At 65.6% G+C, this 16,581-nt stretch overlaps 2 protein-coding genes across 3 annotated transcripts; one reads left to right on the top strand and one right to left on the bottom strand.

Moving 5' to 3' along the window:
- Window positions 1-68: 68 nt before the first annotated feature.
- CHLRE_11g476000v5 (uncharacterized protein) lies at window positions 69-1,688 on the top strand. Its single transcript, XM_043067625.1, has 2 exons — window positions 69-273; window positions 347-1,688. The coding sequence occupies exons 1-2, from the start codon at window positions 168-170 to the stop codon at window positions 427-429; spliced, it is 189 nt and encodes a 62-aa protein (XP_042919630.1). The 5' UTR covers window positions 69-167; the 3' UTR covers window positions 430-1,688.
- An 18-nt stretch (window positions 1,689-1,706) lies between these two features.
- Window positions 1,707-16,478, bottom strand: CHLRE_11g475950v5 (uncharacterized protein). 2 transcript variants are annotated; one of them, XM_043067624.1, is made up of 15 exons: window positions 15,999-16,478; window positions 14,845-15,909; window positions 14,475-14,626; window positions 14,109-14,154; window positions 13,659-13,796; window positions 11,838-13,454; window positions 8,414-11,658; window positions 8,156-8,294; window positions 7,863-7,974; window positions 6,852-7,664; window positions 3,910-4,007; window positions 3,658-3,729; window positions 3,413-3,475; window positions 3,194-3,271; window positions 1,707-3,022 (listed from the first exon to the last, which is right to left on the bottom strand). In XM_043067624.1, the coding sequence occupies exons 2-15, from the start codon at window positions 15,886-15,888 to the stop codon at window positions 2,948-2,950; spliced, it is 7,692 nt and encodes a 2,563-aa protein (XP_042919629.1). In that variant the 5' UTR covers window positions 15,889-15,909; window positions 15,999-16,478; the 3' UTR covers window positions 1,707-2,947. The 2 variants fall into 2 exon arrangements, with proteins under 2 accessions (XP_042919629.1, XP_042919628.1); XM_043067623.1 differs by having other exon boundaries at window positions 14,845-16,478.
- Window positions 16,479-16,581: the final 103 nt, after the last annotated feature.

Below are 16,581 nucleotides of genomic sequence, written 5' to 3'. Positions count from 1 at the left end.
TATCAAACCGTATCAGACCAGTAACTCAGGTTGCCGCTGAATATAGTACTAAAGTCGATTCTCTGTGCGCAAACCACCTCGCTTCAGAGCACTTGTCTGCAACTGATGAACCTTGCCACATCTTTCTAAATCTGGGCTCTAGGCATCCTCAAACTGAGGTTCTCGGCATGGCCCAGCCCCAGCCCCAGCCTGCGCAGGCCTTGTCGCTAGAGGAGCAGGTTGACCAGCTAGAATACGAAATACAGAAGTTAGCCCGGATAATCCGGCGACCGGGTGAGCTGCGGGAAGGGTCTCGCGATTATCTCTCGACGGCGTTTTGAAGAACAGAATTCTGTGATGCCTGCAGACCCGGCGACGGTGCTCGTGGAACTGACCGTTGCCGCCTTCAACTACGTCATGTATGGCAAGAGGCACGAGAAGGAAGATTAGCCCGTGGCAATTGGCCTTCTCAGACTACCTGGCGGCTCTCTGCGCCTTCCTGGCGGAAACCTGGGCCTTTTGTCATCACCTTGAGCGAGCCCAGCCCAAAGGCCGCGACTGGAAGCTGAAGGTCTGGATGGTCGAAACCGCGTACAGCACTCCCGCCGTCGCTCTGCGCCTTCCTGGCGGGAACCTGGGCCTTTGTCATGTCCCCGCCCTTCCTGGGCCCGCTGAAGGTGATGGCAAAGGCCCAGGTTCCCGAAATGAAGGCGCAGAGAGACGGCGGGAGTGCTGTACGGGTTTCGACCATTCAGACCTTCAGCTTCGGCACGGATATGATATCGACCGTGCGCGTCAACATCCACCGCCGCAGCTACACAATATACTTTACTGACGGCCAGCAGGTTCGGACCTAGGCGACGTTGGCTCGATATGGCGTGAACCGGAGGTCTTCCCTCGTGTGGCCAAATGCGAACAGGGGGCCGGGCCTAAGTGTCAGTCATGTGCCCGCATGAGTTGTGTGCCTGCACGCCCCCTATTTCACACCGCTGTCACTGTTTGCGGAGTCGGGTCGTGACACAGTGCTGCGTGTGCTGTTGTGCACTCACCCGTTAGTATTGAGTCGTTCATGGATGTTTGGGAAGACATACCTAACAATCTTTGGCGTGGCAATGCGAGGGGGAAGGCGGAACGCCTGCTGGCTAAACCACTACTAGAGCTCACGGGAGCGTTCCGGGAGCGGATGATGACGAAAGGCTACAGTACATGATTTTACCCGAATGAGCAACCAGGCACGCATACAGCCAAGTACAAGCACTGGATGGGGCTCAGTTTCGAGCACAGTGCGTGCCCCTATCATGCAGACCTCTGATGCGACCTGCGTCTAATGCACACAGATGTTTGAGGCGGTTTCGTATGTGCTGCTGGCTGCCGGCCGCTAACCAGGGGTGCCATTGCTGCTAACCGGAACTAGCACCTCCCGAGGGGTGACAGGAAATGCCCTCTCTGTGTTGATGGCGTGGAGGATAAAAGACATGCGCTGCTTTTGTGGGTACATTGCACATAAAAAAACTAGATGGAGAACCACGGGTTAAATGGAGTACACGACATGCAGTTGGCTATGAGGATGGCAGACTAGCGCAGGTTTGCCGGCGCATGCATGCAACACACACTGGATCAGACCGGAGAGACGAGGAGCCCTCGCGGCTCGGTTAGTCTTGTACGTGGAGAAGGAACGCACATTTCCAATCCTGTAACACATCATCATCACTAGAGCAATCGTGCACGGCCTTGTCGTTGCTTGGTCGCAAACAGTAGTCCGCTCCCAGGCATACGCACCCCCTCATCCGCCACAGAATATTGCCTTGGGCCTTGAGTAACAGACAAACAGTACTGTAATGCACCAGTGCCGCTCCATTCGACTGCAATGCTGCCATACCGTTTTCCGGGGTGTGCACAATCGTTCATTGTGTGTCTCCACAGCTTTCTGAAGGCCGCACGCCGTCCACACACCCACACGGTTGGCAACCGGATGTGGTTGCAGCCCAATTGCTTTCTTCTCATGACGTCCTGCGTCAGCCTGCCTCGCGCCAGCAGCAGCAGCCAGCCTCCGTGGCTGAATCGCTCATCATTGGTTGTCCCCGCGTCAGCGTCCAGACCTGATCACCCTGGTACGCGGCCGGGCATCGGGACATTGGTGGCCATACGGGGTCCCTACACTCTAGGACCGTATCCTGTCTCTAGCCCATCCAGCTGTTCGTACCCTGCTATGCACCCATACGCATAGGATGCGCTGCAGGGTCTTCCCTGGCTGGGTACCAGTCGTCCCGCAGCCTCCGGGCCAGGGGTGCTCCGGGCAAATTGCTCCTAGCCGCTGCGCCTAGTGTTGCGCTATGCCCGCGTCCCCGCCCACACCAAAACTGCCCCACACGAGACATACCGGTAACACGGGGGCGCGTTAACGCAGTCGTGCACAGCTGCTACACCAGAGGGCATGTGCACATCCTAGCCCTGTGGTTCTGCAACAATTAGTCGAGTTCAGAGCAACCTGGACGGCTCCGGTGGCTACTTGCTAGCCCCAATCAATGGGCGCCTTCGGCTTACTGCGCCTGTTACCTGATGGCTGATGGTTGCACCCTGGGTTGCACCCACCACGTCGTGAGGCGTAAACCTAACATACACCTGTCACGCCGACCATGACCCGCCTGTGGTCTTGTCAGTTCCTTCACCTCGTCAGCCATTAATATTCAGCCACAACCGAACAGCTGCCCGCCTTCCAACAGCGTCTACTACCATTGCCAATGCACATACGTTCATGTGCGTGCGTCTGCGAAGCTATGGGTGCATTCAAAACCCTGCACCCTGATTTCCGGAGCCCGTCTTCCCCTTTCCCCGCCGCGTGCACAGCAAGCGCCAGCTTCACGACGCCGGGGGCGACACGCTCAAACGGCCGTATCTACATCCACACTCCTGTCACGCACTGTATCTAGTTCAGTCCCTTGTCACTCCGCTTTTAACCTGTTTTAGGTCAATTCATGAAGCCACGGCAGTTCTTGGCGCCACAGCCGCACGGGATGCGCTCCGCCCCGGGGACACACGACAGCTGCAAGGGGGACGAAAATTGATTGTACACGTCAGGGAAGGAGGGCAGCGGACCATGTTGAAACGGCTGGGGCAGCGAGCTCACGTTGAAGCAGGAAGGAGCGGCAGAAACGTGGTCGGTCGCCCAAGCGCACACAAAGCATAACCGGGCTCAGGCCAGCCCCCGCCTAACCTTGTAGTCGTATGCCAGCTCCTCGCCCGCCTCCACTCGCCGAAGCGTGTAGATGGCAATTTTCTTCTCGCCGCCCACCTGGGGGCGTGTGATGTGTCGGGAGCAGTTGCGGTCGAGAGCAAATGTGGGGGCCAATCCGGATGGCGTCAACAAGGAGACGATGAGTGCTGGAACTTGTACGATAAGGGAAGCAGCCGGCGGATACTCAGTGCAGCTCACCTCGACAATGCGTGCCACGCAGTTTGGATCGCAGCAGTGATTGATGAAGCGCGCGGCGTTTCCCTGCGTCATATCACATGCGCAGAACGGTGATGGGTTGGGTGCGTGCAATGCGCGATGCAATGCTCGACATATCCAACCCAACCCACCGCGTGTTATGGGATGCTCTGCACACTCGGCAAGGCCAGTAAGGCAGCTGCAACCCCATCATAATTGTCCCTCGACGCTTGCTCGCTGCCACCCACCGCCAGTGTTGCGTCCACCACCCAGGCGCCGTCCACAGCGAACATATAGTCCATGTAGCCGGCGGCGTCGTACTGCCAGAGTTGCGGGAGCGGGCAGGGAGAGGGAATGGGCAGGAAGAAAGAGACAAACTGCCAGCGTCACAGGGCCCCGACCGCTTGGGTATTCGAAAGGCTGCGGATGCGCTAAGCCCGTGCGAATGATGGATCCCAATGTTCCGCCGCCGCCGCCGCCCCCACCCCCGCAGGCAGTACCTGCCGCTGGCGCACGTCGTCCAGGGGCTTGCGCAGCCGCACGCCGCAGTACTCGATCACGAACTCGCCCGCCTCAATGGGCTCCACCGCAAACAGGCCTGCAGCGGCGGGGCGCGGGGGGGGGGGGCTTTACATTCATGATTAATTAAGAAGGGAAGGGGGAACGAGATGAGCGACGTGTCAGACGGGGCAACGCGTGTGTCCAGGCAGCCTTCACAAAATGCCCAATTTCAGCTCCAGGGCGACACAACAAGCTCAATCAAGACGGTAGACCCCGGGAGCATGAATACACCGTCGACTGCGGTAAGGGCTGTTTTAAGCGAAGGCTCCAGGAGCTTGCCGACTGACCGGAGCTTAAAACAAGTTTTGAAGTAGGGAGCAGTGTTTGAGCGGGAGGTGGTTCAGTTGCAGGGGGTAAGAAGTGCAGGGCCCGGGGTTTCGTGTGTCGCTCTGAAGGCCGCATGCATCACATCGAGGTCTCAAATGCTGTCTTTCTGTGTGGTTTGTTTTATTAAGTTACGTTTGCGTACGGTAGCTGATGAGCGAGCAACTTATGCCGCCGTGCTTCTGAAAGCTATCGAGTTCCTGGTTCGGAGGCCGCGTGCGCTTGCTGGCGCTCTCTTTTGTTGACTGGTAAGATGTGAGGCATGCACTGCTGGCGAGGCCCTTTGGCGTTTTGAATGCAGGTCAAGGGCGAGCTGGGGATCAAAGCAGGCGAGCGCAGCAGCAGGCCGAGTACCAGCCAGAAAATGCGAGAGCACTATCGTTTGAGAGAGATCCGGCACGGAGTGGTCAGCAGCACCAGCCGCAGCGGGCGAAACCGCGTCGACAGATCATGTAGTCTGCGGCCGCGGCAGGCCCAGGAGGAGTCTGGGTGACGAACTCTCCCAGGAGGAGTCTGGGTGACGAACTCTCCCAGGAGGAGTCTGGGTGACGAACTCTCCCAGGAGGAGTCTGGGTGACGAACTCTCCCAGGAGGAGTCTGGGTGACGAACTCCCCCGCCCAGGGTGACTGGACCCCCAGGAGGAGTCTGGGCGACAAACTCCCCCAGCAGGAAGTCGTCTGGGTGACGAACACCCCCGGCTTAGCATCCGGGTGACCAACTGCCGACGAATGACGGATAGCTTGACGTGAATATGCGGCCGCAGACCAACAGCGTACCGGGATCAGCGCGGGCGGCGATGCGTTGCTGCAGCGGGGGGGCGGTGCTTAGCTGCGGCGGTGCTCACTGCCGCAGCTTTGGTTTTGGGGACATGGGGAGAGGGTACAGGGATAGGCGAGGAGCCGAGGCAGTGCATAGCTGCGGCGGTGCTCACTGCCGCAGCTGCGGCGCGGAAGACATGGGGGAAGGCCGAACGGATGGCTGCGGCTGCGGCGGTGCTCACTGCCGCAGCGGTTCGGGAAGGGGCATCCCACAGGAGCGGCGGCGCCGGAGCAGCCATGCAGAAGCAGCAATGCAGTACGCAGGAACTGGTGTGGGGGGTCAGGCCGGCAGACGGCATGGCGGACGGGCGTATGCTCCCCGCCATGGTTTTTCCGGTCTGCCGGGGGAGCGTCTGTGTGCTAGTGTCCGGGTGTGTTCGTGTTCCACAGAAGCGGTGTCGCACAAACCAAACGCATGATGTGCGCAGTGTAATTGCTTTTGGGGTGAATGAGAGGGAACTGGTGAGGGGGGTGGTTTCTGCCCGGTGTGTGGTGGCGAGAAGCCAAACCGGGCAGACCAAGTGAAGCAGCATCCCGGTTGCTGCTGGCTGGTGGTCGGTAAGCTTGGGTGCAGAGACGCCAAGTTTCCGGCCATCTGGCAATCCCCCCTTTTTGATATTGCCCTCCCCCGGACAGTGAGCGTGTGCGTGCGTGCCGTGCTGTGCGTCTGTGTGAGTGCGTGTGCTATGTGTGGTTGCAAATTTATAACCGGTGTTGCTCAACACCGCTTGTGCAGCTCGGTTGGTTCGCCTCCCCGCGCAAAACACGCCCCGTATCTCAAAGGGCTGTTTTAAGCGAAGGCTCCAGGAGCTTGCCGACTGACCGGAGCTTAAAACAAGTTTTGAAGTAGGGAGCAGTGTTTGAGCGGGAGGTGGTTCAGTTGCAGGGGGTAAGAAGTGCAGGGCCCGGGGTTTCGTGTGTCGCTCTGAAGGCCGCATGCATCACATCGAGGTCTCAAATGCTGTCTTTCTGTGTGGTTTGTTTTATTAAGTTACGTTTGCGTACGGTAGCTGATGAGCGAGCAACTTATGCCGCCGTGCTTCTGAAAGCTATCGAGTTCCTGGTTCGGAGGCCGCGTGCGCTTGCTGGCGCTCTCTTTTGTTGCCCGCCCGCCCACCCCTCTCCTTTCTTTCAGCGTTTGTTGCTTTGGCGGACGACATGGGGGCCTTTCCTCTTTGTTGGGGTGCAAGTGCTGTGTTGATTCAGGTTGGTTGCTGGTCCGGGGGGGTGGTTTCTGCCCGGTGTGTGGTGGCGAGAAGCCAAACCGGGCAGACCAAGTGAAGCAGCATCCCGGTTGCTGCTGGCTGGTGGTCGGTAAGCTTGGGTGCAGAGACGCCAAGTTTCCGGCCATCTGGCAATCCCCCCTTTTTGATATTGCCCTCCCCCGGACAGTGAGCGTGTGCGTGCGTGCCGTGCTGTGCGTCTGTGTGAGTGCGTGTGCTATGTGTGGTTGCAAATTTATAACCGGTGTTGCTCAACACCGCTTGTGCAGCTCGGTTGGTTCGCCTCCCCGCGCAAAACACGCCCCGTATCTCAAAAGTATACTCTCAAGGTAATCCGCGGCCGTAACTCTGCATCGCATACGCTGTACTGCGCCTAATGTTTTCACTGTGCTCTTTAACACCCACCCACCCACCCACCCACCCACCCACCCACCCACCCACCCACCCACCCACCCACCCACCCACCAACACCCACACACACGCACGCACGCATGCACGCACCCACACACACTCACCCCAGCCGGCGATGGGGCTGCGCCCGAATTTAAGCCTCTTGGACTTGGCCGCAAGCAGCCGCCACTTGGCCAGTTCCATGCCCGCAGTGGCCGCCTCGCCGCCGCCGCCGCCAGCGCCGCTGCCACCAGCGCCCGCCGATGCCGCCGTCAGGAACCGATGCTCGCTGGCTGCGGCCCGCGGCCGCGCCAGCGCAGCCGGCGGCGCGGCACCAGCGGCGCCGCCTCCGGCAGCAGCGGCTCCGCCGCCGGCCTCTTCGGCGGCTGCGCCGCCGTCGGCGGCGGCTGACGCCGCCGCCTTGGCGGCACGAGTGCTGCTGTTGGCGGCTTTGGAAGAAAGCTCCTTGATGACGCGGAGGGGCAGGCCGCGGGCGCAGCCCACTGTACGGCAGATGCCTTTCAGCGCCGCCGCTCGCCGTCGTCGGGCGTCCGCGTCCCGCCGCCGCTGCTGCTTGCTGTCGCCTGCGCCTCCGCCGCCCTCGGTGCCTGAAGGGGATATGCTGCGGTTGCCCTTGGCGCCGCCAGCGGCGCCGGCGGCGTCTCCCGCGCCTGGCGGTGGCGTGGGCGTCGCGCGGCCGCGCTTGTTACGCCCTGGCTCCTTCTCCGACGCCGCTCCCGCCTGCTCCTTGCCCTCTGCCGTCGGCAGCTCCAGCACGGCTGCGAGCAGATTGCCGCCGCTGTTGCTGCGCCGCTTGGCGCCCAGGCTGCCGGTGCCGCCGCGCGCGCTGCGCGGGCGCTGCGCGTGCTTTGGCACGGAGGGCGGCTCGCCGTCACTGTCCTGGTGCTTGCCGCGATCCAACTCCGCCTGCACGATGCCTGTGAGGACACAGCCATGCCCCAACAGAAAGCACACTAGGCACAAAAGGAAAAGGACAGATGCAGCATCCAGCGAAGAGGCCAGCCGATAAGGCAAAGACAGGTAGCCGAACGGCCTTCAGGCGGGCTGCCGAACACCAGTGAACAAAATACAAAAGCATCAATAGGCGTCACAATAGCGCCGCCCGCTCAACCCACCCGGCACGCCACTGAGCAGGAATGCGTCCAGCAGCATTGTCATGGAGTCGCAGCGCACGGCGCGTCCCAGGTCCTCGCCCGGGAAGTGCGACTGCCACTCCGCCAGCGCCTCCTGAGGTGAAGGCAAGGCAGCGAGTGCGGGGGAGCAGGTGGCGGGGCGCGGCATGAGCGCGTGTGCGCGGCGGCGAACACCGGGCGCGTCCACGGAAACAGCGGTTTCAGCAAAAGCACAGACGCCCAGCAGTGCGCTAACAGGGCACAGGGTACATCATCACACAAAGATTGCGACTCACCGCTGAGCAGGTGCTGCTGGTGCGGCTGAGCGGCCGCCTGCCGGCGCCGCCCGTGTCGCTGGGGCGGCGTGCAAAGCTCGCGGCAGCGAAACCACTGAGTGCCGCCGCCTCCGCCTCCGACGCAAGGTTGTCCAGCGACCTTTGCATGGGCGCAATGCGTAGCGGTTAAGCAGCTTCCGACAGCCTTTGTACCACTGCATTGCATTCATACCCGAGTCTCCGAAGCTGCAGTAGCTAGTACTCCGAAAGCCCCCGCACCTGTTGGGCCGGATGGACCTCTTGCCGGCGGCCAGCTCAGCATGCGTGGCCGCCCACAGCCGCGCACCCTCCTTGTTATCCACATCCCCCTCGCCGCCTATGATCTCCGACTTCGGACTAGTCTGCCGCTCCCCGCCCGCCGCCTTCGTCTTGCCCCGCTTCCGCGCCGCATCGCCGGTCGTGCAGTGGGTGCCGTTGCGGCCCGCTGCTGCGGCGGTGAGCTCCGTGAGCGCCTCCGCCGCCTCCGTCGTGTCCTTGACGGACGCAGCAACCGCCGCGGCGCCGGCGCGCGTGCGGCGGTTGCCGCCGCCGCCGCCCATCCCCAGCTCCTCCTCGCCCAGCAGCAGCTCAGCAGCCGAATTGCGCGTGATGCCGCCGCCCGCCAGGACGGATGCAAGGCCATCGCCGCCAGGCGCCGCCGCCAGGGCCCGGAGCTCCTTGGCACTGACGCCGCGGTAGCGCGGCGCCGCCGCCAGCGCAGCTGCCGCCGGGCCGGAGGCGCCGCCGGCGCCGTCCTCGGCATTGCCGCTGGGCCGGCGGCGGTGCCGCGGTGTCTTTGAGGACTGCTTGCGGGACCTGCAGCTGGGCGCGGAAGGGCCGTTGCCAGCAGCCTCACCAGCCGCGTCACCTGCCGCATCACCAGTGCTCCCCTCCTCCCTGTCCTGGTCGCCGTCACTGTCAGAGCGGTCGTCCTCGTCGTCGGAAGCAGCCGCAGCGGCGGCGGCGGTGACGTCGCGCCGGGAGCGCTTTGGCGCGCGCTTTGCGGCAGCAGCGCGGGAGCGCTTGGCAGCCGCAGCGCCGCCCTGCTCCGCGTCGCCCTCGCCGTCACTGTCGCTGCTGCTGTCGCTGCTGGCATCGCTGTCGGCGCCCGCGGAGGCGGGTGAGGCCGCGTCGGCCGAAGCCCGGGCGGCCTGGCGCGCGCGGCGCGCCGCCGCCCTTGCGGCCTTGCTCCGCAGCCTTACCTTGCCCCCGACCGTGCTCCCGCCCGCGCCTGCTCCCGCGTCCTCACCATCCTCGCCCACATCTACCTTTATCGCCGCCGGGCGCTGGCGCTTCGGCGCCGGCGCGGCAGCGTCGGCGCCGCCGCCCTCCCCTGCACCTCCATCACCTCCCGCATCCCGGTCGCGGCCGCGGCCCTTGCCGCCGCCACCGGCAGCGCCGCCGGCTTCGCCGCCGCCTGCGCGGCGGCTGCGTGTGGCTCGTGGCGCGGCGGTGTTGGGTGCCGAGAACTCGATGTGCAGCTCCACCACTGTGAGCACCTCCTCCAAGATGGCCCGCGCCAGTGCAACAGCCGCGGCCGCCGGATCGCCGGCTGCGGCTGTAGCAGCGGCGGCTGCGGCGGCTGCGGCTGTAGCAGCAGTGGCTGGAGCAGCTGCTTTGGAAGAAAGGGCGGAGGCACCATCGGCATCGGCGGTGGGAGCGGCGGTGGCATCGGCGGTGGCATCGGCATCACCAGGTTGGCTCCGGCTGCCGTCGGGGGCAGATGGGCGGAGGTCGGCGGTTGGGGACTTTGGCGCAGTCACTGTCGGTGGCCCCGGCACCTGCTGTGGCTTGCCCTCGGCCGCCGCCTCCATGGCTGCGGTGTCGCCCTCCTCCGCCTTCGGCTTGGGTGCCGCCTCCTGCTTGGGTGCTGCGGCGGCCGGCTCCGCCGCAGCCGGCTTCACGTCCGCCCCAACTGACGCCTCCGCCGCACCTGCCTCTGCCTTCACCTGCACTGGCGCAGGCGGCAGCGCGGGTGCAGGCGCGGCTTCCGCCCCCGGCGGAAACGGCGCTACAACATTCACATCCATTGCGTCTGTGGTGGCAACAGCGGTGCCGTTTGCAGCTGCGGCAGTGGCGGCGGGGGCGAGCGCCTTGGGTTCAGAGGCGCTGGCAGTGGCCGTGGCTGGCTCGGCATCGGCAGCTGCGGCCCCTCCTGCGGCTCCTGCTGCTGCCGTGGCTGCTGACGGCGCGGCAACAGCGGCTGCAGCCTCAGCGGCTGGCGCCTCCGTTGCCACATCTTCGGCGGCCGTCGTCAAGGCGGCGGCCTCGGCTGAGGCAGCCGGGTCGGTAGACCTTGCACCCGCGGCACCCGCGGCAGCCTGGGCTGCAGGAATTGCCTCCGCCTCCTCTGCATCCTCTGCGGCCTTACGCCCCCGGCCTCGGCCTCGGCCGCCGCGGCCGCGACCCCGGCCCCGGCCTGGGCTCGCAGCTTCCGCCTCCGTGTCGCCTGCGGCAGAGGCGGCACCCCTGCCCCGGCCACGCCCCCTGCCCCGGCCGCGGCCCCTCGCCTTGACTGCGCCGCCGTCTGCACCGTCCACTGCCTCCTCGTCGGCTCTCCGCCTCCCGCGCCGCTTCGCCGGAGTCGGCTTCGAGCCCCGCCCTTCCCGCTTTTTCCCGCTGCTGCCCGCCGCCTGCGCCTCCTCGCCTTCGTCTTCAGAGGACGAGGAGGAAGATGAAGAGCCATCGCCGGACGAGGAAGATGAATCGTCCGAACCCGAGGAGGAGTCGGAGGAGGAAGACATATTGCCGCCTCTGGAGCGGGAAGACGACGCTGGCGACGCCGGTGCGGCTGCCTTCTGCTCCTTATCGTCCTTGTCCGCCGCTGCTTTTGCTGCTTCTGCCCGCTTCTTCCGCCCCTTCACCGGCTTAGCCGACGCACCCTCCTCCTTCGCCGCCTCAGCCTCTGCCGCCGCAGCCTTGCCGCGGCCGCGACCGCGACCGCGTCCCCTGCCGCTGCTGCCATCGGCCGCTCCCCTGCCACGTCCCCGCCCGCGGCCTCTCCCCGCCTTCGCCTCCGGCTTGCCGGCCGGCTCCTCCTCCTCCTCCGACTCCGCCTTCTGCTCGGCATCGCTGCCCTGCTCCTTCTGCTCCTCCTCCGCATCCGAGCCTGCAGCCGCCGCCTTCTTACGTCGGCGCGCCGCCTCTGGCTTCGGCTTCGTCGTAGCGCCCTCGTCCTCCTCGGCCTCCTGGACCTTCCGCCGCCGCTTCTTAGGCGAAGTCACAGGCCCAGACCCTGACTCCTCGCCACCCGCCTGTCCTTGCTTCAGCTCCGGCTTCGTAGCATTGCCCGCAGAGGACCCTGCTGCGCCGCTGCCACCCTCAGCCTCCGGCTGCGCCGCCGTCTCCTGCATCGCGCCCTGCTGGCGGCCGTGCCCCTGCTGCTCCTCCTGCCCCTCCTCCATGTCTAGGCGCTTCAGTCGATACTCGCAGTACGCGTCCTCCACCAGACCAGGAAGCAGGCGGGGGAGATGCTGCCGCAAGTCCTGTGGACGGGGTGTCATGCATGCTTAGTTAGTTAGACGATCGCGGTCCTGAACAAATTGGACGGGACGCTATGAAGCCCCTCCAAGAAGCACCGAATTATGGCGCCAGCCAACATGGAAGAATGGATACTATCGCTTTGTCGTACAAACTGCTCACAACTCGCCCACACCGCACTCACATTCTGGAAATGTAGTTTGACCATTTTTAGTACTGCCGCCACAAGCGCGGGGTTCAGGGGAGGCCGATTCGATGGGGCGGCAGCGGGCGCCGCAGGCGCTGCGGGTGGCGCCGCTGTGGACCGTGGTGGTGGCGGTGGCGGCGGCGGCGGCGGCGGCGGCGGCGGGCCAAGCCGGACCTGCAGGCGGCTGCCTGGTGGGTTGGCGGGCGCGGAACCCGGCGCCTGGTGCGGCGTGTGCTGCCACCCACCGCTCGCGCCTCCGCCACCGCCTCTCCCAGCACCAGCGCTCGCACCAGCGCCGCCTGCCCCAGGGTCACCCGGTCCGCCTGTGAATGAGCCGCGGCGCCCCTGCGCCCCTGCCCCCGCCCCTCCCGCTGCCGTTGCTGGCGGTTGCCCCCGCACGTCGCCTCCCGGCCCCGCCTCTGGCCCGGGTTGGCCGGGCGCCGGCGAGGCGTGGCGGGTCCGAAACCCCTCCTGAGCCACCGGGCCGCCTCCACCAGCCCCTGCTCCAGCACCCCCTGCGGCAGCCCCTTGCGACAGGCTGCCTTGCGGTTTGAGCGGCCCGGATCCCGCGCCTGCCACTTGCTGCTGCTGCCGCTGCTGCTGCTGCTGCTGGTTTTGCGGCATGCCCATAGACGGCATTGAAGGCAGGGAAGGCATGGAGGCGACTTGCCCCATCATCATCGGGTGCACCATCCCAGGCATCATCATGCCTGGGAGCATGCCCTGCAGACCCATCGGTAGCATGCTCGCCGCCGCCACGGCCAACGCCTCCTGCTGCTGTTGTTGCTGTTGTTGCTGCTGCCGCTGCTGCTGTAGCATCACGAGCTGCTGCTGTAGCTGCTGGTGCTGCTGCAGGCGCGCAACGCCGCCAAGCGCACACATGGGGTCAGGGGGCACCGCCGGCGGCGCCGCCGCCAGGGGTGGCGGCGGCGGTGAGCCGCCAAGTTGTTGTTGCTGCCGCCTGTACAGCCGGGACACTTCGCCCGCCAACAACCACCGTGCCGCCTTCCGCACCCGCTCCTGCTCGCTGGCCTGCGCCCCGGCGGCGCCATTCAGCGCGTCGTCGTACGGCAGGAGCGGTTTTACGGACGATACGAGTGTGTACGAATCCAGCTGCCCGCCCGCCAGCCAGGCGGTTAGCGCCTCGGCGCTAAAGGCCTCAGAGGGCCGCCCCTGTGACAAAAACGTCCACGCCCGATCCGACTCAGACGGCAGCGACAGCCGCTGCAGCGCCTGCCGCGTAGCGGCGCCGCCACCGCCCACGCCGGCATCAGCCATGATGGCGGCTGTGGCGGCTGCCGCCGCCCGCCGTTCCGCGGCCTCATGCAGCGCTAGCTCCCACTCCGCCACCACCTCAGCCGCCGCCGTCGGCTCCGGCGGCGGCAGCCCCGACAGCGCCGCCACGCCGGCCTGGAGCGCGGGCACCAGCGGCGCATCCGGCAGCAGGCCGCCGGCGATAAGCGCGGCGCGGATTGCGGGCGGGGTCGTGCCGGCGTCGGGGCCGGCGGCGCCAGCGGTGGCGGCGGCCGCCGCCGGCAGCCATCTGTCGGCCGCCAACTGCTCCGCCAGCGCCTCGAACTCAGCTGCCTGCAGCTCCGCGGCAATCACTCGCCCCTGTGCACGGCCAAGTGGCGAGAGACCGCGGCGTTACACAGCCGGCACACACATGGTCACAGGCTACAGCTATGCAGTTTCTGCCATCCTACTCTGCGTTCTACTTTTACTCCCGCTCCCCCGCACCCCTCGCCCGCACACCTCCGTCTCCGCCTGCACACGGACGCGCCGCAATATCACACCCATTCGCCCACCCACACCCACCTGCGCCAGCAGCTCACACACGGCGTCCTCGGCGTCCCCCAGCCGCTCCAGACTGGCCTTGCGCTCCAGCACACAGCCGCGCAGCGGGGTGGCGGCCATGGCGTCCACGAACAACAGGCTCTCGTCGCTGCTCTCGATCTGCAGTGGCAGGCGTGGCGTGGCGGCGGGCGTGCGGCGGGGGCCATGACGTGATGCCGCGATCAGGGCAAATGCGGCTGGCGCGCCTTTCGGCGGCGACACCATGCACGGACACCAAGCGGCGACATCATTATCGAGCTTTCAAGGCAAGTGGGTCGGCCCTTGCGGTTGGCTCCCCGCAGCACCGCGCATCCGCAGCGGCCATACTGCTCCCAGCAGCCACGCCAGCCCTTGCGCCAAGCGCTTTCAGGCCCCTGGAGAATTGTAGAGCCTACGGCTCCGGAGCCCCTCTACCCAGACACTTGGACGCACCAGCGTGTTGGGCGCGCCCTTGAGGATCTTCATCAGCTCCATGAGGCTGCGTGTGCGGGCGCAGGCGGAAAAGATGGATCGGGCTTGAGGGAAACAGAGGAACACCCGGGGGTGATACTCAGCTCCATGTAACCCCTCGGGTACCCCGCTTGCAGCCCCCCCCCATGTTGCGGCATCCTTTCCCCCACTACTAGCCACAGCGGCACAGCAGCTGTGCAGCCCAGCGCACTGTCGGGTTAGACTCCCATAACCGCCCGTCCTTCTTCGACGGCTCCGCCACCTTCCACCCCACTTGTTGGGGATTGGAACTGGTTCTCGTCGCCCCGGACCCCCCCCAACCATCATCAGCCGCCTCTGCCGCCGCACCTGTAGGGCCCCATGATGTTGTCCTCATCCAGGTAGCTCCACACGCGGGCCGTCAGCCGCGGCAGCTGCTCGCAGCGCCGCACCACCGCCGTCGCCTCCGCCAGGTCGCGCTCCGCCACACGTGCGTCCTCCTCCGCGGCAGCCAGCGCCACCTGAGCACATGCACACACGTGTGAGCGCACACATAAGGGTCACGGCCGATGACAGGTGAACGAGTGCGTGCCATTCGGCTGGCACCCCGCCACGTATGCGCACAGCACGCTTGCGGATACGGACATGGAAGCACAGTCATGCCGCGCATGCCCCAGTCCCGCCTGCACGCCCGCATCACACGTGTGCCGCGCATGCACACACATATACACACACGTACCTTGTTCTCCTCCAGCCGTTTGCAGAAATCCGCCAGCGCCCCCTGCGCCAGCCGCCGCGCGTTGGGCGGCGGCAGCGGGATGACGGGCGGCTGCACGCCCGCTGGCAGCTCCGACAGCAGGTCCCGCCGGATCTGCCACTGGTGCGCAGGCGCCGGCCTCTGCGGCTGCTGCTGCGGGTGCTGCTGAGAGCGCTGCTGCGTCTGAGGTGGTGGATGAGGCGGAGGCGCGGGTGGCGGCACGGGCGGCGGCATGGGGGGCGCTACGTTGGCGAAGGGCAGAGACGCAGTCGGCGCCAGACCTGGTGGCCCGGCCGCGTGGTGCGGTGCGGACGGCACTGACCACCCGCCTCCATACGCACCGCCGCCGCCACCACCAGTGCCGCTACCATTGAAGGAGCCACTCCCTAACGACGGCCCCAGGCTGGGCGGCTGCACACCTCCAGTTGGCTGCCCGCCAAACCCCACGCCAGTTGACGCCGCCATAGACGCCGAGGACTGCGACGTCGACGCGCCGTAGTGGCTGCGTGCGCGGTCGTATTGCTGCTGCTGCTGCTGCTGCTGTTGCTGCCAATGCTGTTGGTGCTGCGGCCGGTGCTGCGGTGGCGGGGGCGGCGCCGCGTGCGCTTGCCTGAAGCCAACCGCCGCGCCGCCGCCTGCCCCGCCTGCAGCGCCGCTTCCCGTGGCCACACCGCCTGACACGCCGCTAGAATAGCCGCTGCTAGATGCAGTCTGAAGCCCCGGCGGCTGTATCCCGCTTCTCCCGCCAACGCCGGCGCTGGCTCCTGCGCCGGCTCCCATCCCATAGCCTGCTGCCGGGCCAGGGGGCGCCGCGCCAGCCGTGCCCGCTATCCCCGCGGCAGGCAGGGGCAGGGCGCTGCCCAGACCCGGGATAACCACTGGAGCGGCAGGAGTTCCTGCCAGGCCGCCGCCAAGCGGCACGCCTGCGACGCCGGCATTCGGCGCGACCGGCCCGGCAGCAGAGGAAATGTATTGCACCGGAGCACTCTTGATGTTGATCTGCAGACCGCGCCCCGTCGGCTGCATGCTGCCCAGGGCTGTCCGCGGCTGCGTAGGAATGCGCGCCTCGTCAGCTGAGGGCCCTTCCTAGCTCGCTGCTGGGCCCGCCTGCAGGGCTGGGGTGCTGTTCTACTTGCCTGGGCCGCGAGCGGCTGGGGGGCAGAGGGGGCAGACCCCCTCACTATGGTGACCGCGGCGACTCATAAATGATGCTGCTGAGCTGCCGCGCCCAAGCTAAGGCACCTGTTACGTCATGCAGCTGTGCTCTGGGGGGCCTGTCGCGAAAACTGGCGAGGCTGAGACCGAGCAGGGCGTGGACAAGCCGATGGGCAAGCCGGATAGGCTGCGTCCGAAGACTCCAAGGAGCTCAAATGTGCCGGCAACCTTTTTTCTCACTACAGAAAGACTGTATACGGGCGCCACGTGCTGTATGCCTCTGTGTATGCCTCCACAGATGACGAGATGGGGCGGCGGCAAAGGCCTTTTGTAAGGTTACAGTGACTGCTTGAGGCACTTCCAAAGCCTACGCGAGCAGTCGGCGACGAACCGCAAAGCTTTTCGCCGAAAAGTCCGGGACTAGCTCGTTCGCTTTCGTGTGAGCCACCCACGCTATTCCTATGTTAATTTCTCAACAGCAGAGCTATCAAGCATGAACCGGTGGTTGTCGGGGGCTGAAACCAGCATGGGTCCCATCGCGCCCCGCTCAAACAACGCGTGCAA

Source organism: Chlamydomonas reinhardtii, chromosome 11 (genome assembly GCF_000002595.2).
Source record: "Chlamydomonas reinhardtii strain CC-503 cw92 mt+ chromosome 11, whole genome shotgun sequence".
Lineage (NCBI taxonomy): Eukaryota > Viridiplantae > Chlorophyta > Chlorophyceae > Chlamydomonadales > Chlamydomonadaceae > Chlamydomonas > Chlamydomonas reinhardtii.
Note: the sequence above shows the minus strand (reverse complement) of the source record. Positions and strands in the feature narration are given on the sequence as shown.